Genomic DNA, 21,108 nt, shown 5'->3' on the forward strand with positions numbered 1-21,108 from the left:
TACACCGGTCACTCAAGCTTTAGGAAGCGCGGATAAAAAGACATAACCAATCGGGAAAAGGGAAACCTACGAGCTCAGCCAATAGTGACTCGCCGCTGCGATTCACGCCTCGATTTGGGTTGCAAATCAGAAAGAGTTTGGAAGAGTGAGTTTTTACGGTCAGTCTTTGAGAACGGCGGGGAGGCTGAAGGTCGTCAGCATGGAGGGCTTTGATTCGGACCTTGACTTGTCCGGGGTGGGCGCTAGCCCCGCGGAGACGGCGGAGCTGCAGAGGATGCTGGCCGTGGAGCAGCAGAAGGCACAGTTCACATCTCAGGTGGGTGACAGCACGTATACAGGCATGGAAGTGTCCGGCGCTATAGACAGCAGTCCCAAGTGCTGCAATCGGACCGGGGGAAAAGCTTATTAAATGCTGGATGTACGTAGCCATAGTGACGTATTGGACTGCTGGGGATCTGTGTACACAAAATGGTAAAACTGGTGTAAATGGTCACAAACTGCTGTTGGTGCATCGGAGGATCGACAAAAAAGTGTTTTAAATGGACACGTCCATCGTTATGGGGTTTTATATCTGTGATCCACTGGCGGACACACACAGGAGGGGCCCCTGTGCAACATAGGGGTCCAATATCATCATAAAGCACAATTCCTCCAGCTTTGGAGGTGGTGGTGGCCCCTCACCACTTGGGCCCTGTCCGCCCCTGGTATATAATCTACCTCTCCAGTCCCCGCCTGCTTCTGGGCGGCCAACACTGACCACTTGCCTTCTGAGATCATGTAACCTTTGTTGCCAATCACTGTTGATTGCTCCCATGCTCTTTGGACCGTCTGCCTCCAGGATTGCAGCAGCGGGTTATTCCCATTATTCAAGATGAGGAAAAACAAGCATCTTCTTTATTTACCATGAATTCAGATCTGATCCCATTCTTTTGATAAATTTATATATTCACTTCTTTTGTTTACTGCTTGTTTCCTAGGGAACCAGCTACCTCTGGCCTAGCAGTAGTGGCTGAGTATACACAGAACTTATGAGCTCTTTTCTTGTTGGCGCTGAACTGAATTTCGCCAGAAGCACGTTGTTAAAGGGAATCTGTCACCCCTTTTTTTGAGATATCATATAATGATATCATTCAATTGTGTGTCACATAAGGATTCTCTTAGTACTTTTGCTTCCCCCTGACCCCGCACCTTTCATGCATAAATACCTTTTTTATATCGGTTCAGATGTATGTAAACTGCTGCTGTCCGGTCCGCTGGGCGGGGCTTATTCACCTGCTCCCCCCCTCCCTGTCTTGCTCTACACATTTCTTCTTGTGTAGAGTAAGACAGGGAGGGGGGGAGCAGGTGAATAAGCCCCGCCCATCGGACCGGTGACAGATTCCCTTTAACTCCCGATCCTGTCCAGCTTCAGTGCCACAGTGCTCCTCCAGTGCTGCAGAGCCTAAGCTGCCTCATATAGCCAGGTCAGAGAGCTGTCTGTAGGATAGAAGGCCTCCTGTAGAGTACAGTAGTGTGTCTATTGGTTTCTGTATTGAAACATTCCTTGCCTTTAATAAAAAAAAATATATATATACTAGCTGAAGAGCCCGGCGCTGCCCAGGCATAGTAACTAACTACGGTTAGTTATAAGAAATTTTATATATAATTAGTATAGCTCCGCCCACTCCACATAGCCACATTCACTATAATATCCCATATCGTCCCATCAGCCAGAGCCACCAGACTACTAATATCCCACATCATCCCGTTAAAGCCACCGGACTACTACCCCTAATATCCCACATCATCCCGTCAGCCAGAGCCACCGGACAACTACCACTAATATCCCCCATCACCCCGTCACATCCGCCGGACTACTACCCCTAATATCCCACATCATCCTGTCATCCAGAGCCACCGGACAACTACCACTAATATCCCATATCATCCTGTCGCAGCCACCAGACTACTACCCCTAATATCCCACATCATTCCCATCAGAGCCACCGGACAACTACCCCTAATATCCCATATCATCCCGTCAGCCAGAGCCACCAGACTACTACCCCTAATATCCCACATCATCCCATCAGCCTGGGGTCAGAACCAGAGCGCTAAGTGGAACGGTCCTAACTTCCATACCGGGGATCCCTTTAAGAGAGCCTGAGATCAGAACCAGAGAGCTGAGTGGATTTGCCCTAACTTCCATACCGGGGATCCCTATAAGAAAGCCTGGGATGAGAACCAGAGCGCTGAGAAGATTTGCCCTGCATACCAATGATCCCTTTAATAGAACCCTGGGATCAGAATCAGCGCTGAGGGATTTGCCCTAACTTCTGTACAGGAGATCCCTTTAAGAGAGCCTAGGGTCAGTACCAGAGCATTTGAAGGCAATTGCCCTGACTTACATACCGAGGATCCCTTTAAGAGAGGCATGGGGTCAGAACCAAAGCAATGGATGGATTTGCCCTAACTTCCATACCGCAGATCCCTTTAAGAAAGGCCTGGGGTCAGTACCAAAACGCTGAGTGGATTTGCCCTAACTTACATACCATTGATCCACGGGAGGGGGGGGGATTCATTTCTGTCATGTGCTTTGTTCTCCTTTCAGGGGGGCAGACAATGGCTGGGAGCTTATGTTCCTGGGGATGCTAGATTTCTCCCACCATGTCAGTGTCTGCTGAGGTGTTGTCATGCAGTGAGAAAACTGTTGGTCATAGCAACCAATCACAGCTCAGCTACTTTTAACCAGCTCTGGTGAAATGAGAGATGCTTGGTGATTGCAAGGAAAACGGTTGATCATAGCAACCAATCAGAGCTGAGCTTCTTTTGAACAGCTGTGGTGAAATGAAAGATGCTTCATGATTGGTTGGTGATACATACATACATACATACATACATACATACATACATACATACATTCATTTTCTCCTTCGTCTCATTGGGGGACACAGAGACTGTGGGGTGTTTGCTACTGCCGTCTGGAGGCTGACACTAGGCATACAAAAAACAAGTTAGCTCCTCCTCCGCCGCATACACCCTTGCCCCGATAGCGGGCGGAAACCAGTTTTTGCTTAGTGTCTTATGGAGGCACACGCAGTCTGGATCTCTCCAGACTATTTTTCTCTAGTTTACCATGAAGATGAGACAGGGGCGACGGATCCTATAGAAAGGGTCCGATCTCCCCAAACCATCAACGGGCGAGCACGCGTTGAGTATCGCCTCCGCGTATCCTTTCCCGCACCGAGGGACATATCTGGGACTTTTCCCCAGACATCTATTTTTTTTTCTTTGTTTTTTGTTTTATGAAGATAAGAGGGGCAACGCATCCTATTGAAAGGATCCAATTTCCCCAAACCAACAACGGGCGACCACGTGCGAGTGTCCCTCCACGTTTCCTCTCCCGCGACGTGGGACATTATGCCAGACTTAGCCCTGTCCACCCCTAGGTATTGAAACCATGGGCTTGCACAGAGGCACAAGACTAGTCTGTGCGGCCCCCATGACTCCACCAACGCATGACGGCGGTGCTGCATGGCGACAGACGGTCCCTCTCCTCGCCCCTGCAAGGCGGTCGGAGCTAGGGTGCCTGCACCGTCTTAAACAGAGTACCTCAGGTATGTGCTGGAGCGAGTGGAGGGCCCTGGGCAACGTTTTCGGAGAAGTCGGGGGCATGCTTCCCCCCTTCCCTCACCCCCCCCCCTTTCCTCCGCTCCTCTAACCTGGGTCGCCTCCCTCCGGGTATTGGCGCGGTCCGGGAGAAGTGGGGGGAGCTGCAGCCGGATGGCCGAGGTAGCGGTCTGCTGGCGTGCCAAGCGGGCGGACCGGCTCTAATTTAGCCCGCGGCTTCGGCCTGGGCCGCGGGCGGAAGTGCCGCACTGGGCGCATGTCTCTTCCGGCGCCGCCCCCCCGTCACCGGCTGGGCATGGGGAGGCGGGCGGCTGGGGTAGCGGTCGGGCGGACTGTTTCTAAATTTAGCCCGCGGCTTCGGCCTGGGCCGCGGGTGGAGGCGCCGCCCTGGGCGCGCGTCATTTCCGGCGCCGTCGCCGGCCGGGCATGGGGAGGCGGGCGGCCGGGCGGACCGTTTCTAAATTTAGCCCGCGGCTTCGGCCTGGGCCGCGGGCGGAAGCGCCGCCCTGCGCGTGACTTCATCTCCGGCGCCTCCCCCCATCTCCAGGGCGGGCGCCGGATTAAATTGAGGCCCCGGCGGCAAGGCAGGGTAGGCCGCGATAACAGAAGAATCGCAGCCTATCAGGAGTGAGGCAGGCGAACTGAAGCACGGGGAGAGACGCGCAGGAGCGGGTAAGTGCGACCCCCCCCCCCCCCCCCGTCCCGGAGCCACACTAGGGCACTACAGGGTACCCTCCTACTCCCCCAAACCTTTAAGGGAATTTTTGTGTGTGGGCCGGCGCCAGCAGTATGTCTGGAAAAGGTAAAACGCACACGTTCCTTTATGCTGCATGCGTGTCCTGTGGGGTTATGTTCCCACGAGCGCAGACTATTAGGTTATGGGAAGCCTGCGACTCCGAACGCGCCCAGGAGCCCTCCCCTGCGACAGAGCCCAGGGGTCTGGATCCCCCAGAATGGGCGTTATCACTCTCTCGGTCCATGGCTTCGCTCACGAACGCGATTGAGACCCTTCAGGCCCCGGATAGGGGTAGAGACGACGGCTCGTTTTTTTGGGAGGGTTCATCCACCTCACAAGAGCCTCCGGCCTGCAGGGGCCGCACACTCTCTAGGCAGACTCACAGGAAAAGAACCCGTACTGCGTCTCCAGGCCCTTCCGGTGCCTCAGCATCCGTGAGTGCGGCATCTCGCTCACCGTCACCGTTTTCTGGGAGCGAGCAGAGTTCAGGTGATGACTGGGAAGAATCCTTGGACCTGGATACCCCGGGGTACCGGGAGACGGTAGACAGTCTTATTGAAGCAGTCAATCAGACTCTGGGTATTGACGATGATGTCTCCCTAACCGCAGGTCATAAGGTATCCTTTAAGAAGACCAGGAGACCACATAGAGTATTTAGCACTCATCCTGAGTTCGAGGATATAGTGCAGCGGCATAGGGAACGTCCAGACAAACGTTTTTCAGGACAAAAAACGCTGGATACGAGATATCCGTTCGCATCGGAACTTTGTAAAAAATGGGCGGAATCTCCGGTAGTGGATCCCCCAGTGTCACGCCTGGCTTCAAGGTCCTTGTTGTCAGTACCTAGCGGTTCTTCCATTAAGGACCCCACGGATCGACTCATAGAAGGTTTAGTTCGCTTGGTGTATGAGGCATCGGGATCAGCGCTCTTTCCTTCTTTTGCGGCAACGTGGGTAGCCAAAGCCATGATGTCATGGTCAGATTCTTTAAACAGGGTCCTACAGGATAGAGATTTGCCGACGGAAGTGGCTGAGATAGCAAGTCAGATCGCGATGGCGGGTGACTATTTAATTAATGCATCCTTGGATGCGGCTAATGGCGCGGCTCTAGTGGCAGCTAATGCAGTCGCCATTAGGAGAGCCTTGTGGTTAAGGTTATGGCGGGCTGATTCTATTTCTAAGAAGTCTTTGACTTCCCTGCCTTTTCAGGGTAATCGGCTATTTGGGGAGAAATTAGACAAGCTCATTTCAGATGCTACAGGGGGAAAAAGCCGCTTCCTTCCACAGCAAAAGACTAGGCCATTTTTTCGTCAACCTCAGGCGCGCTTTCGAGCATTTCGCACCCCCGGGTGGATGGCGGCGGCCAATGCCTCCGCCCCAGCTCGCTATAGCCAAGACAAGGAGCGTCAGGTCACGTATAGAACCAACCCGCTGGGTAGGATGCGGGGCCGCCCGCCCAGATCAAGGGGGGCCAGGTCCCAGAAGCCCTCAGCGAAATGACTCGAGGCATCTAGTACCCGAGGACAACAGAATTAGTGTGTTCCGGGTACAAAATAGAGTTTGTCAAAGATCCGCCAAGACTATTTTTTCTTTCCCGGCTTCCCAAAACGGATTCCTGGGCAGAGGCATTGCTAGGGGCCATCGAGGTGTTGCGGCGCAACGGGGTCATTGTCCCTGTACCAGAGTGCGAGAAGACCCAAGGATTTTATTCCAATCTGTTCGCAGTCCCCAAGAAGGACGGAACAGTAAGGCCGGTTCTGGACTTAAAGCTCCTGAACAGGTTCATCAGGGTCAGGCGTTTTCGCATGGAATCTCTCCTGTCGGTCATATCGTCCATGGAGCACGGAGAATATTTGGCCTTGATCGATGTCCAGGATGCCTACCTGCACATCCCTATTTTTCCCCCACATCAAAGGTTCCTTCGGTTTGCAATCGATGGCCGGCATTTTCAATTTGTGGCCCTACCTTTCGGGTTGGCCACCGCCCCCAGGATATTCACGAAAGTGATGGCGGTCGTCATGGCTGTTCTACATTCTCGGGGCATAGTGGTTTTGCCGTACTTAGACGACCTCTTAGTAAAGGGGCCGTCCTTTCGGGCATGCGAGGAGAATGTCAGCATCACACTGGATACCCTAGCCTAGGATGATTGATCAACGGGAAGAAATCATCCCCTTACCCCAGCTCAGAGGATTCTATTCCTGGGGATGATTTTCGGCACTTCCCGAGGGTTGGTAATTCTCCCTCAGGACAAGGCTCGGGCGCTCCGGCAGGGAGTCCGAAGTCTTCAACAACCGGGCCCTCACACTATCCGGTTTGGAATGAGGGTTCTAGGAAGGATGGTGGCGGCGATGGAAGCAATTCCGTTAGCTCAATTTCATCTCCGTCCCCTGCAGCATGCTCTCTTAGCGGCTTGGGACAGGAGTCCGTTCTCCCTCGATCATCAGTGCAGGTTGCCCTCTCAGGTTCGACGGGCGCTTCAATGGTGGACACGCGACTCATCTCTTCGTCAGGGGAAGCCTTTTCCCCCAGATCATTGGTTGGTGATCACAACCGATGCAAGTCTTTTCGGCTGGGGGGCAATCTTCCGGCATCACACAGCCCAGGGGCAATGGTCGCCTCAAGAGGCTCGTCTTCCGATCAACCTGTTGGAGATTCGAGCTGTGCGGTTGGCGCTGCAGCGTTTTCAGCACTTGCTAGCAGGACGCCCAGTCCGGGTTCAGTCATACAACGCCACGGCAGTGGTGTACATGAATCACCAGGGAGGCACGAACAGCAGGGCAACCTTGCGCGAGATAGAGCATGTGCTCCGTTGGGCCGAGAGGCACCACTCGGTAATCTCAGCAGTTCACATGCCAGGTGTAGAAAATTGGGCAGATCTCCTAAGCCGGCAGTGCGTCGCGGCCGGGGAATGGTCCCTTCACCCCGAGGTCTTCCAGCAGATTTGCCAACGGTGGGGGACTCCAGGTGGATCTGATGGCGTCCAGGGAGAACGCCAAGGTGGGCACGTTTGTCGCTCGGTCTCAGGACCTGCGAGCAATCGCGGTGGATGCGTTGGTCCTACCGTGGAGCCAGTTTCGGCTCCCATACCTGTTTCCCCCGCTGCCGCTTCTCCCGAGGGTCATGAGAAAGATCAAGACAGAGGGGGTCCCGGCAATTCTGCTGGCCCCGGACTGGCCCCGTCGAGTATGGTACGCGGATCTATTGCAGCTCCTCGCAGACGTGCCTTGGCGTCTACCGGAACGGCCAGACTTACTGTCTCAGGGGCCGATCTGCCACCCGAACTTAGGGGCCCTGGCTTTGACGGCATGGCCGTTGAATCTTGGATTCTGACCCAGGTGGGATTTGGGCGTGTAGTGGTTGCGACAATGGTTAGCGCCCGGAAGCCGGCCTCGGTGAGAATTTATCATAGCACTTGGAAGGTTTTCTTTCATTGGTGTCGAGAACACGGGGTTGCGCCATTATCCTTTTCGGTCCCCAACATCCTGGCTTTTCTGCAGTCCGGCCTAGACGCAGGGTTGGCGCCGAGTTCCCTTAGGAGGCAGATATCGGCCTTGTCAGTCCTTTTTCAGCCACGGATCGCTACCAATATGCAGGTCAGGACGTTCATTCAGGGGGTCTCATTTGGTGCCCCCCTATAGAGCACCCATAGACGCCTGGGACCTTAACCTGGTCCTGGGTGTCCTACAGGAAGCCCCGTTTGAACCGTTACAGGAAACTTCATTGTCATATCTCTCCAGGAAGGTTGTATTCTTGGTAGCCATAACTTCCATTAGGCGGGTCTCGGAGTTAGGAGCATTATCTTGCAGAGCTCCTTTTCTGACTTTTTTTAAGGATAGTCCTTAAACCACCGCCGCCTTTTCTGCTGAAGGTCGTGTCCTCTTTCCATATTAATGAGGACATTGTTCTGCCTTCGTTTTGTCCAGCGCCAGTACACAGAGTGGAAAGGGCGCTCCACTCTTTAGATCTGGTAAGAGCTCTCAGGAGGTACGTGTCAAGGACAGCACCTTTTCGCCAGACGGACTCGTTGTTTGTGATTCCTGAAGGGCGCAGGAAGGGTCTCGCAGCCTCACGGTCAACCATAGCCAGATGGATTCGCCTAACTATTCAGGAGGCTTACCGTATTAGAGGCGCACCGATTCCAACAGGGATAGGGCGCACTCTACTCGGGCAGTGGGCGCCTCTTGGGCACTTCGGCACCAGGCTTCGGCAGAGCAGGTATACAAAGCAGCAACCTGGTCCAGCCTGCACACTTTTTGTAAGCATTACAATGTGCATACTCAGGCCTCGTCGGATGCAAGCCTGGGTAGGAAAATTCTCCAAGCAGCAGTGGCACACCTTTAGACAGGAGGGCATGCGGCTTGGATCGGTGAGTTGTCCTCCCACCCAGGTACTGCTTTAGGACGTCCTACAGTCTGTGTCCCCCAATGAGACGAAGGAGAAACATGGATTTTTGTGAGAACTCACCGTAAAATCCTTTTCTCTGAGACGCTCATTGGGGGACACAGCACCCACCCTGATAGCCAGTTGGCTCTTGTTTATTTAATTAGTATAATTCCTTATTTAATGTAGGGTGGTCCTTTTTCAGACATATGATTTTCTACGTTAAGGCTAAGTTATGGATGTTCTCCTACTGCTTTTGCACTAAACTGGTTTCCGCCCGCTATCGGGGCGAGGGTGTATGCGGCGGAGGAGGAGCTAACTTGTTTTTTGTATGCCTAGTGTCAGCCTCCAGACGGCAGTAGCACACACCCCACAGTCTCTGTGTCCCCCAATGAGCGTCTCGGAGAAAGGGATTTTACGGTGAGTACTCACAAAAATCCATGATAGATATAGAGAGAATATATATATATATATATATATATATATATATATATATATATATATATATATATATATATATATATATACACTGGACAACCCCTTTTAAGGCTGGGATCACACATGTGAGAAACTCCGGACAAGTCTCGCATGTCAATACCCTGCTGCCGGCACTCGGGAGCGGACCGTGCGGCTGCTTAGAAATACATGCAGCTGAGCGCTCCGCTCCCGAGTGCTGGCGGCAGTGCCAGGTATTGATGTGCAAGACTCGTCTGAGTTTCTCGCATGCGTGATCCCGGCCTAAGCGTACATAATGTGTTAGAAGTATTTAGAAGGTGTTAAGGGGAAAGAGGTTCACAGGGAGCAGCCTCCTGGCAATAGAAAACGACTTTGTGATACCCAGTGACATTAATTTATGTTCCTCTTCTTCATGCACATCTTGTAAATAAGGAAAGTGTAATCACTTCTATGTTTGTCTTTTTCCGTCCAGGTTCACAAATTCATGGACGTGTGCTGGGACAAGTGTGTGGAGAGGCCGAGTACAAAGCTGGACTCCAGAACAGAGGGCTGCCTGGTGAGCTGCGTGGAGCGGTTCATCGACACAACCCTGTCCATTACCAATCGCTTCGCTCAGATTGTACAGAAAGGAACTTAGTGACCGACGTGCACAAACTCCTACCTCTGCCAGTGACTGTACTCCCTCCTGATTGTTCCATACGACTGCGTTTAATTTTGTTCTCCAATTTGTATAAGTCTGCAGATACCTGCGATAAAACCATGGTGTGAACTGCGTGTGTCCTGGGTGCTCTTGTGATTACTGTACTAGGACTTCCTGATGTTGCTTGCAAGAGAAGCTGTAAGCTGACTTACGATGTTCTCACCCTCCCCAGGTCCAGTGATGAGTCTCCGCCGCTGCTCCCAGCACTTGCTATTCTCTGCGGTGCTGATGGCGCATTAACAGTGCTGCAGCCAGTCATTGAGATCAGCGGCTCATCCCATCATCTTAGGCGGAGCCACTGAGCTCGGTTATGGGCTCTAGTGCTTTTCACATGACATCAGCAGTGCAAACAATAACAGACAATAGAAGCAGCTGCGGTGACTCAGTGTAGGGCCCGGGGAGGGTGAGTAAAGTGCAGATATATATATATATATATATATATATATATATATATATATATATATATAATTTTTTTTTTTTTTTTTTTTTTTTAAACAAATTGAAATGGGCTGGGTGGGGAAAGACTTTAAAGTTTTAATCCAGCTCCGTTCACATCCATCTACAATTTTTATGTCTGTAAATGCAATATTTAAATACCCTATCTGGAGTCATTGGGGGTGCTGCCTTTTCATTAACAACCCGTGGACCATTGTCTTGCGTTAATATGCCGAAATCCTGCACATACTGCTCTTCTCCAGCCAATGTGCGCACAATGCGAGGTGTATGACCCTCAGCCTAAAGCTTCATTCACACATCCTTTTTTCCTGGCTAGAACATGTGCCCATTGTAGTGACACTGTACATTGTCCGTGTGCTTTGTGGACCGAGTGTCCATCAGAAAAAAAGGTTAGTGTGCAAAATGGAGAGCAAAGTGATCAAGGGAAGTAAATGGGTGAGTTGAGATGAGCTCCCCCCCCCCCCCCCCCCCACAATGATTCTGTGTGTTGAATGCAACAGCCTTTATTTTAAAAATTACAGTAAGAAACAATCAGGCTATTTATTATTTTTAATTGTTGATGTGAAAAATGAATTTCGGTAATGTATGATTTTTCATGCTCTCATCTGAACCCGGTGTACACTACTAGTAGAAGAAGCACAAAGGAGCCGATATGGAAGGAATGTATCATATGATTGATTAGCTCTATTGAGGAAAACTAATAATGCTTTAAGGCCACGTTCACACTTCAGTATTTTACATCAGTATTTGTAGCCAAAACCAGGAATGGAACAATCAGAGGAGAAGTAGAATAGAGCACGTTGTCACCACTTCTGTATTTATCAGCCACTCCTGGTTTTGGCTTACAGATACCGATGTAAAATACTGACTGTGTGAACATGACCTAAGGGTTCTCCACTTTTATACAGATGAGTCCCACGTGTCGCCAGTCATATATAATAATCAAATCAGACAGTACTTGCCCTCGTCGGCTCCAGCGCCACCTCACCTCCGCTGCATTGGTCTCATATTTGTGACGTTGACATGCGCCAAATCTCTGAGGTCAGCGGCGCTTATGAAAGCAACTATGAGCCACCAAGCGCAGTGATTGTCTGCCTTGTCAAAATGTCGACACTGAGTTCGGCGCAGTGGTAGGGAGTTGACGCTGGACCCGAGGAAGATGATAATGCCTGATTTTATTATTTAACCCGACGTCAATGCTTGGGGTAGACTTTTTTTTTTTTTTTTTTTTTCAAAGCAGTAAACCCCTTTAAATTTGCTGTACAAGAAAGCCATTTGATCTCTAGTTCCTATCCCCGTGCTCTCAGGTGCAGTCCTGCCCTCGGAGGTTTTTTTGCTACTCTGGTCCTATTTTGGCACCATTATTTTGCAAAAAAGGCTGAAAATTACCACGTACGACACCCAGACCTTGTATAATAAAGCTTCAGAAAGAGACGCAAAAATGACTTCCCTCGTATTAGTGGGGTTCTAATGAGTCCACAGTTCCATCCCTATGTTCCACTACACAGAGTAAAGTGTTACCATCTTCCCAGTCCTTGCAGAGTCACTACCAGACAGACATAAGAAATCATAGAAAATGCAAAAACATGAAGTGTTCAATATCCACTAAAAGCAAAGGATGATATAAAGAGCGATGCAAAAAAAAACCCTTATCCATAAAAAGCTGATGGATTTAGAGTCTGACATACACTGGGTTTCCCGGAATGGAGACGCATACATTTCTGCACCGTATGTGTGAATGACACCATTTTATTATATTGGGCCCCCTGCTGGTAGTGAGGCGGAAAGCATCTGTTCCTGTTGGTGCAGACCAATAATACTTTTGTCCCAAAATATATTTGCGCCCATGTGTCCAAGGTTTGCCTCCACCACATAAGTAAAGCTAGAAGATATAATGTTAACCCCACCCAGAAATAACCGTTAATACTTAAAGGGATTGTCCATCAATCAAAACTTTTTTCTTTTTAAATTAAAAAATATATATATAAGTTTGCCTTTGGGTTTCAGTAAATTATTTGCAACATTTTGTTTTTACATTGTTTCTCTTTTTCTTTTTTTTTTTTTTGCACCTGTACAATTTCGATGCCTGGGGTGATAAAAGAGCCGAGAGGAGTCCAGAAAAAGCCATAAATGAGCTGTAAACTCTAGTAAGCCCATCAGAACAAGCTCACTGATGGCTCCTCAGTTAACTCATTGAGCAGCGAGCGATCGATGATGCAAAACTGATGAGGTTATAAGAGGTAAACGCTGCAAAATTTTTGCTATAAACCGATTATAACAATCATTATTGGCCTCAAAAAGATGCATTTTCTTTAAATATCCCCAAAGGTGGACAACCCCTGGGCAGAATAAAAGTTTTCTCTACAGTTTGGTATATTAAAATATAATAAAGCAATACTTGTCTCCTGACAGAGGATAAACTCTGTTTATGGCAGTAGGGAGATGTCACCGCAGCAGCAGCAGGACCGTTGCAGCCTATAACTGGCCGCGATGGTCAGGCGATATCACCTGCCTATGGCGACTAATCACAGGCTGCAGCGGTCCTGCTCACATCATGACCATAGAGCGGCCTAAGCTAGATCCAGGAGAGTGCCGAGGTGAATATTGTTATTATTTAACATACCAACGTGCCAGATGCAATTTTATTTTGTCTGGAGAACCCCTTAAAGATACACTAAATACAGAAAAAGCACAACAATGTTCTATATCCCAGCCCTTCCATCCTTAATCCCCTCCTTTTTTATGACTATGTTCCAGCACTTTTATCCTTAATCCCCTCCTTTTTGTTTTGTTTTTATTTTTATCTTTTTCATTGAATCCATCAGTGAAGCGGACTGGTCTGACGGCCTCTTCCTTGCTTGAGTATTGGTAGGAGTAGACGTTGCTGCTGGCGTGTACGCGGCGGTAGGAGTATATCTAATCTCTTGTGTGCCGCTCAGCTCGGACTCATCACTGGACATCATCTCTTGCAGCTGTTGGACTCGGAGGGCGCTGTTCATCTCGTCCAGTTTAGTGTGGAGACTGTTCAGACTGAGTGCCAAGATCCCGCTGCGATCACGCGATGTCTTCTGACCGGATAGAAGGGTTTTCTGCAGCTCTAGAAAGCTGACCTTTACAAGGTTGTACATTTTGTTCTGGACGTTCAGACTCTCGGTTGCACTCTTCTGAATGCTTTTTAGCGCCTCCATCATATCCTTTTGCTGAGCCGCTAACTGATCCATCTGGGTCTCCAATAGTAGTTGGGACTCGGTGGCAGTATATGGCGGTATGGGCTTATCTGCTGCCTTGGTATTGTGTGGAGGATCTCTTGGTTCTTTTGCAGCCTGAGGCTCCTCATGAGACTGAGAAATGAACTTATCCTGATGGCTGGTACTTGGCAAACAAGATATTGGCAGAAGGGGTTTGTTCTGGCTGGGCATTATTTCATCATCAGACTCGATGATAAAGGAGGAGGACAGAGTAAAGTCATTAGATGAAACACATTCTCCTAAAGGCAACAAATACAAGGAAGAAATATGGATTACCATTGGGTACGGCATTAAAAGAACAGCAAACACAAAATATCCCTGCCCTTCCTCCATTAATCTCCTTTTCTTCAATAGTATTATGTCTCATTTTAGAATTAAAAATATATATATAATAATTTTGCTGGGTCTTTGGAGCTCAGCCTTGTCCCTCGTTGTCTTTTTCACTGACCCATGTGTGGCTCTAAGACACCTGGCTGCAGCTGGAGCCTCCCCCCACTGCCCAGTCAGCTGGACAAATCATTGGCTAAGGTGCAGGACCTCACCAAGTCAACAGTCAAGATGGAAGGGATCAGTAGGGGTATAACTTAAATTTAATTTCCCTAAAAAAAAAAATAATAGAGTTGAGCACGAAGATTTGCAGGACCATAGTCCAGCGGCCATGTAAATAGTCCGTGGCAGCCGAACCTGAGCTCGGTGAAGCTCCTAGGTGTAGGTTTGGTGCCACATCATGCTGCAATTATGACGTACAAATCAGAAGAGGTCGATACCTCTAGGTAGGAAGAGTGTTCTGGTCTGGGAGTCACAGGACTACCAGTATGGCCGAAAATCCTTATGCGTAAACCTAAGATATTATTTAATCCACATATGTCAAACTCTGGCCCACGCCAAATCTGGCCCACATAGTAAGTATATTAGGCCCGCGAGGCCAGGTGGGTCCCCTGAGTATATTTGGCCCACCTGGCATCGCACTTTCAACAATACAGTTGAAAGCAATAATGGGGGAGGGAGCATCAGCTGACGTTCCCTCTCGCATCATTCCTCCTCTGCATCTGACGTCTCACCACAGCGGGCACGATTACGTCATTACAATATGCTCGCTGTACTGAGATGTGCATAGGATCTGAAGACACCATGAAGAGACCAAAGCAGTGGGGGATACAGCAGATATGAGTATTTTTTTTTTTTTTTTTAAATATGGGGCTGATACTGTATAGAACACTATGTGGGGCCATTATACTATATGGAGCACTGTGTGGGGCCATTACACTGTATGGAGCACTATGTGAGGCCATTACACTATATGGAGCACTATGTGGGGCTTTGCTACTGTATAGAGCACTGTGTGGCCCATTGTACTGTAAGAGCACTATATAGGGCCATTATACTGTATGAAGCACTATGTGGGGTCATACTGTATGGAGCGCTATGTGTTGTGCCCATTATACTGTATGGAGCACTATGTGGTTCCATTATACTGTAGGGATGACTGTGAGGCCATTACACTGTATGGAGCACTGTGTGGGTCCATTATACTGTATGGAACACTGTGTGCGGCCAATATACTGTATGGAGCATTATGTTGGGCCCATTATACTACAGTATATGAAACACTATGTGGGACCATTATGCTGTATGGAGCACTATGTGGTTCCATTATACTGTAGGGATGACTGTGAGGCCATTACACTGTATGGAGCACTGTGTGGGTCCATTATACTGTATGGAACACTGTGTGCGGCCAATATACTGTATGGAGCATTATGTTGGGCCCATTATACTACAGTATATGAAACACTATGTGGGACCATTATGCTGTATGGAGCACAATGTGGGTCCATTATACTGTACAGAGGACTATGTGATGCCATTATACTGTATGGAGCACTATGTGGGGCCATTATACTATGTCGAGCACTATGTAGGTCCATTATACTGTATGGAGCACTATGTGGTGCCATTATACTGTATGGAGGACTATCTGAGGCCTTTACACTGTATGGAGCACTATGCAGGGAAACTGTACTTTATGGAGCACTATGTGAGACCATTATACTGTATGGAGCGCTATGTTGTGCCATTATACTTTATGGAGGACTACGTTGTAGCCCATTGTTCTATATGAAGAACTATGTAGGGCCATTATATTGTATGGAGGACTGTGGGGCCATTATACTGTATGGAGCACTATGTGAAGCTCTTATACTGTATTGAGCACTCTGTGGGGACATTATACTGTATGGAGGACTATGTGGGGCCATTATGCTATATTAAGCACTATGTGGGGCCATTATGCTATATTAAGCACTATGTGGGGCCATTATGCTATATTGAGCACTATGTCGGGCCATTATATTGTATGAATCACTGTGGGGCCGTTATACTGAATGGATGACTATGTGGGACCATTATACTCTACGGAAGGCAATGCAGTGCACCGTTATACTGTATGGAACACTTTTTGTGGCCATTATACTGTAGGGAGAGCCGGGCATGGAAAAGCTGTGAATGGGACCCAGCACTGCTGTCCTTTCAGTCTCAGGAGAGTTCAGGCCCATAGGAATCACAAGTTGATAGCATGTATTAGCCAATACCATCACTTATTTACATTGAGATTGGGTAACCACTTTAGAGTTGTGATAGATAAAGCAGATGTCAGGTCAACAACTGTCTCAGTCCCGGACAACCCAACGCCTTCAATAGTTTGTCCTTGGTCATGACCATGAGTGAGGATGTTATGATATATTTACCGATATCCGATGAAGATTTGTGATGCTTTTCATTTCTTGAGACATCACTGTTATCCAATTTAAAAAACTGAGCGACCTTTAGCTGTCGTTTGGTTAAGACATCTGAAAGAGGCACCGTTGAGCCACCCATCCAAGACTGCTCCTTCAAATTTTCAATAACTTGCTTGACTTTCCTCCTATAGTCATGCCATCGCTTCTTGCATTCTTGGACTGTGCGCCTCATGCCACCTATTTTATTAACCTCCTTCATCACCTTATCCCAGATGGCCGCTCTGCCAGACGCATTGACTGGTTTAGACCCAAACAGTTTCTCAACATGTTCTAGGATTGTGTCTACGAGTTTCTGGTTCTCGGCATCACTAAACCTTTCTCTTTTTTTCCTGGGTGTTTGTATTGTGATCGTTCCACTTTTCCCGGTGAGAGCCATAGTCTCCTCCTGTTGTTCTGCGTTGTTGATGGCTGTGGTACAGACAGTTGACTCTTTTCCTGTGGGATGCAACAAATGGGTCATGTAATGTGGCAGAAAATTACAGCATGTGTACAGTAGGGATTCACACTCTCAGGTAAGCATTAGGTGGCGTTCACACAGGTAATGTGGTTTGGTGCAAGCTACATGTGCAGTTTTATTGCGTTCATAAAACTCCAAGGGATTCAAAACCAAAAAGAGAACAGCCTCTACTGGGCACAAAGGTACCAGAGCAAATAAACAGGTCATACAGCAGGCACATATATGTCACTGAGGCCTCACCAGAACAGATTACAGTCCTTCACCAGGAGAAAACTTCATACACAGAAGAGCCCCAATGCCACCAGTCTCGGCATGACCTCCAGCGCTAAATAGAAATGCTCAACTCTGCTCACACTGAACAGGCTACATCTTCCACACGTTACTCTGCGGCTCCATCACACAGACTGATCAGCTTTTCTAGCTGCCCCAAGCAGTCTCCATTCAGAGAGAGACCTTGACACATCTCTCTCTGTCAGCAACACCTCACATTTTGGCTGGTCACTCACCAGCAGCACACTCTACTTCATTCAGCAAACTGACACACCTAGTGACTACAGGTCCTGCATCTAGTAAAAAAGCTAGGCAGATGTATCTAATCAAATAATGCAGAGCTAGGACTTAACCCTGTCCTACCTGGTTTTGGTACAATACATATTACAGTAATAGTTAATGACATAATGTATTCACTGAGCACTACAGCGAGAAGCATGCTGTTCACCTTATGAATTGCTATGCTTTCTTGGCTCAGCATTGGGGTATCAGGTGCAGTAATATGGACACATATGGCAGCAGTGGCTCAGCATTGGAGTATCAGGTGCAGTAATAGGGACACATGCAGCAGCGGCTCTGCATTTGGATATCAGGTGCAGTAATAGGGACACATGGCAGCAGCGGCTCAGCATTGGGGTATCAGGTACAATAGTAGGGACACATACGGCAGCAGCGGCTCAGTATTGGGGTATCAGGTGCAGTAATAGGGACACACGGCAGCAGCGGCTCAGTATTGGGGTATCAGGTGCAGTAATAGGGACACATACGGCAGCAGCGGCTCAGCATTGGGGTATCAGGTGCAGTAATAGGAACACATACGGCAGCAGCGGCTCAGTATTGGGGTATCGGGTGCAGTAATAGGGATACATGCGGCAGCAGCGGCTCAGCATTGGGGTATCAGGTGCAGTAATAGAGACACATACGGCAGCAGCGGCTCAGCATTGGGGTATCAGCAGGATGATGGCTTTGTGCGGGTTGGAGATACATGGTGATGGGGCTGGAATATGAGAAGTGAAACGTGTCTTTCTTGTATTCTCTGTAGCCGAGTCCTAGCTGGAGACGTTGTCAATGTCAGTCTGGGTCAGATAGAAAAGACGAGAAAAGTGAACGATTCCATTAGAAAGAACGTCAGCGGTAAGTCACCAACTATAACTGTGCAGTAATCACGTTTTGTAGGACTGGTATTTATCACTAACCATATGGCGGTAATATCCATGTTGGCCTTTATATAAAGATTATTTTCAGTAACAGCGCAGTCATCTCCTACAGTACTTCCACTATTAGGATGCGTCATCGAGTTGTAATCAAAGCTACCTGGTTAGGGGCCCACTCAGGAGCTTCGCCTCCCCGAACCAAAACCCTAACTACGCCTCTGTATAGGATGCTGTGTTTCCTCATGTGTTCAATGAACACATGTAGAATTACCACACGTACAAAAGCCGGAAGCACTTTGGGCAGAGCTGCGTCCAAAGCGCTGCCAATACGCCACATGGAAACAAAACCTAGTCTTTTAGCTGAGTTCTCTGCAAACATCACAAATCTGTCAGAGCTCCTGCTCCTGAGGCTCTTTGCTCCCTCTTCCTTCTCAGTGTTAGAGATAGGAGCATGGAGGATGAGAGGGTTCTATACAGATCTGTAGTTGATAGAGAGGAAAGTATCTCTGTGGGCAGAGAAAACAGCTATATAGAAAAGGAGGCAACCACATAAAGAGAAAAGTATATTATTGGAGCTGTGCTGATAGATGAAAGCAAATGAAGACAGTTCTCCCAGAGCTCACATCCAGCCCATATCTCTGGGAGTTACACACAAATTTCACATCCAGCCTATATTTACATTACTAGGAGAAACATACTACACAGCTCACATCTAGCCTATATTACTGGGAGAGACATACACAATTCACATCCAGCCTATATTACTGAGCGAGACACAGAAGCTCATATCCAGCCTATATTACTGGGAGAGACACACACAGAGCTCATATCCAGCCTATATTACTGGGAGTGACACACAGAGCTCACATCCAGCCTATATTACTGGGAGAGACACACAGAGCTCACATCAAGCCTATATTACTAGGAGAGACATACACAACTCACATCCAACCTATATTACTGAGAGAGACACAGAGCTGACACCCAGCCTATATTACTGGGAGAGACAAACACAGAGCTCATATCCAGCCTATATTACTGGGAGTGACACACAGAGCTCACATCCAGCCTATATTACTGGGAGAGACACACAGAGCTCATATCCAGCCTATATCACTGGGAGAGACACACAGAGCTCACATCTAGCCTATATTACCGGGAGAGACACACAGAGCTCATATCCAGCCTATATTACTGGGAGAGACACACAGAGCTCACATCCAGCCTATATTACCGGGAGAGACACACAGAACTCACATCAAGCCTATATTACTGGGAGAGAAACACAGACCTCACATCCAGCCTATATTACAGGGAGAAACATACAGAGACAAGATTAGCTGTGGCAAAGAATGCTTAATACCACATGTGCAACCCTCAGGGGTTAAATGTCAGTAGCTTGGAGGATTCCCATTCAAAATAAAACATAACCTGTAATAATTAATTAAAACCTGAGACATCACATAAACAACACAAACAGACATAATAGTGCTCGTGTGTATCAGTGCTCATTTAAAAAATGGTTCGGTCTCACCATTACTCATGGACATAGATGCCCCGGCGTTTTTTTCAGAGTTACCCTGCCGGGTTTTTGGGTCCATATAGCAGCACAAGACAGCGTGTGGAAAAGGAGGTTAAAGGGTTCCAGGTGTGTAGTTTTTCCTATCCTCCCTGTCGTGCCCAGGTATTACTGCTGCCCTTACAAGGACAGGCCCCAAATGGACCCTATAGTGTCACCCCCAGTCGACAAAAGGGGTAATTTCTCCCTACGCGTTTCCTCCCCAATAACGGGGATTCATCAGGGGAGTTATACAAATAGATATATGGGGGTTTAAATATATTTGTCCATAAAGAAAAAGAGAAGGCCCCGCAATGGCTGGCTGGGTGCCTCAACTAGCAGAGTGACTGTCCATATCACTGCCAAAAAGTAAGTCCAGGGATATGGACAGTCACTCTGCTAGTTGAGGCACCCAGCCAGCCATTGCGGGGTCTTCTCTTTTTATCCAGGGAGGATAGGGAAAACTGCACACCTGGAACCCTTTAACCTCCTTTTCCACACGCTGTCTTGTGCTGCTATATGGACCCGAATACCCGGCAGGGGACCTCTGAAAAATACGCCGGGGCGTCTATGTCCATGAGTAATGGTGAGACCGAACCATTTTTTAAATGAGCACTGATACGCACGAGCACTATTATGTCTGTTTATGTGTTATGTGATGTCTCAGGTTTTAATGAATTATTAAAGGTTAGAAACATACTGAGCTCACATCCAGCCTATATTACTGGGAGAGACACACAGATCTCACATCCAGCCTATATTACTGGGAGAGACACACAGAGCTCACATCCAGCCTATATTACAGGGAGAAACATACAGAGCTCACATCCAGCCTATATTACTGGGAGAGACATACACAGCTCACATCCAGCCTATATTACTGGGAGGGACGCACAGAGCTCACATCAAGCCTATATTACTAGGAGAAATAAATAAAAAGTATACCGTGGCACAGCTGTGTTGGTGCTCAAATAGGTTCCCAAACCAATATAATAGAGAAATAAGATTTGGCACTCAACTCATGGGAATCCGTTGCAAAAAAACTTTAATGTAGTCCAAAATAAACAATTCATCAATGGACCGTCATCAGTATACCGACTGCTTCAGTTAAGTCTGTTTTGGTATCAATCCCTGTTAAAGGTAAGCAGTGTGGAAGCATGCCAAATTCAGGAGTAGCACATCGGAATCTATTCTATTATTTCTAAACACTGTTTTTCGGTGATTCCTTTGTATCCCCATTCATACTGCACCCACACACACACACGATACACCATTTGAAAGGTAAAC

The 21,108-nt window shown here is 48.2% G+C and overlaps 2 protein-coding genes across 2 annotated transcripts in view; one reads left to right on the plus strand and one right to left on the minus strand.

Moving 5' to 3' along the window:
- The first annotated feature begins 47 nt into the window (after positions 1-47).
- Positions 48-9,954, plus strand: TIMM8B (translocase of inner mitochondrial membrane 8 homolog B). Its single transcript, XM_073585124.1, has 2 exons — positions 48-316; positions 9,653-9,954. Exons 1-2 carry the CDS (start codon positions 200-202, stop codon positions 9,815-9,817), a joined length of 282 nt encoding a protein of 93 aa, XP_073441225.1. The 5' UTR covers positions 48-199; the 3' UTR covers positions 9,818-9,954.
- Positions 9,955-10,823: 869 nt separating this feature from the next.
- LOC141097737 (uncharacterized) overlaps positions 10,824-21,108 on the minus strand; it is a 63,899-nt gene continuing 53,614 nt past the window's right edge. The window contains exons 3-4 of the mRNA XM_073585122.1: positions 16,332-16,817; positions 10,824-13,823 (exon numbers count right to left, since the gene is read on the minus strand). Of these exons, the coding sequence (XP_073441223.1) occupies positions 13,105-13,823; positions 16,332-16,758 (1,146 nt within the window). The 5' untranslated portion in view covers positions 16,759-16,817 and the 3' untranslated portion in view covers positions 10,824-13,104. The remainder of the gene's footprint in view (positions 13,824-16,331; positions 16,818-21,108) is intronic.

Source organism: Dendrobates tinctorius, unplaced genomic scaffold (assembly GCF_039654945.1).
Source record: "Dendrobates tinctorius isolate UK_male_01 unplaced genomic scaffold, ASM3965494v1 ptg000086l, whole genome shotgun sequence".
NCBI classification, from domain to species: domain Eukaryota; kingdom Metazoa; phylum Chordata; class Amphibia; order Anura; family Dendrobatidae; genus Dendrobates; species Dendrobates tinctorius.

Excerpts from the sequence above, each read along its gene's own strand:
- TIMM8B (XM_073585124.1), top strand. The coding sequence starts at position 200 with ATGGAGGGCTTTGATTCGGACCTTGACTTGTCCGGGGTGGGCGCTAGC. Across the intron at positions 317-9,652 it reads AGGCACAGTTCACATCTCAG|GTTCACAAATTCATGGACGT; the intron begins GTGGGTGACAGC and ends TTTTCCGTCCAG.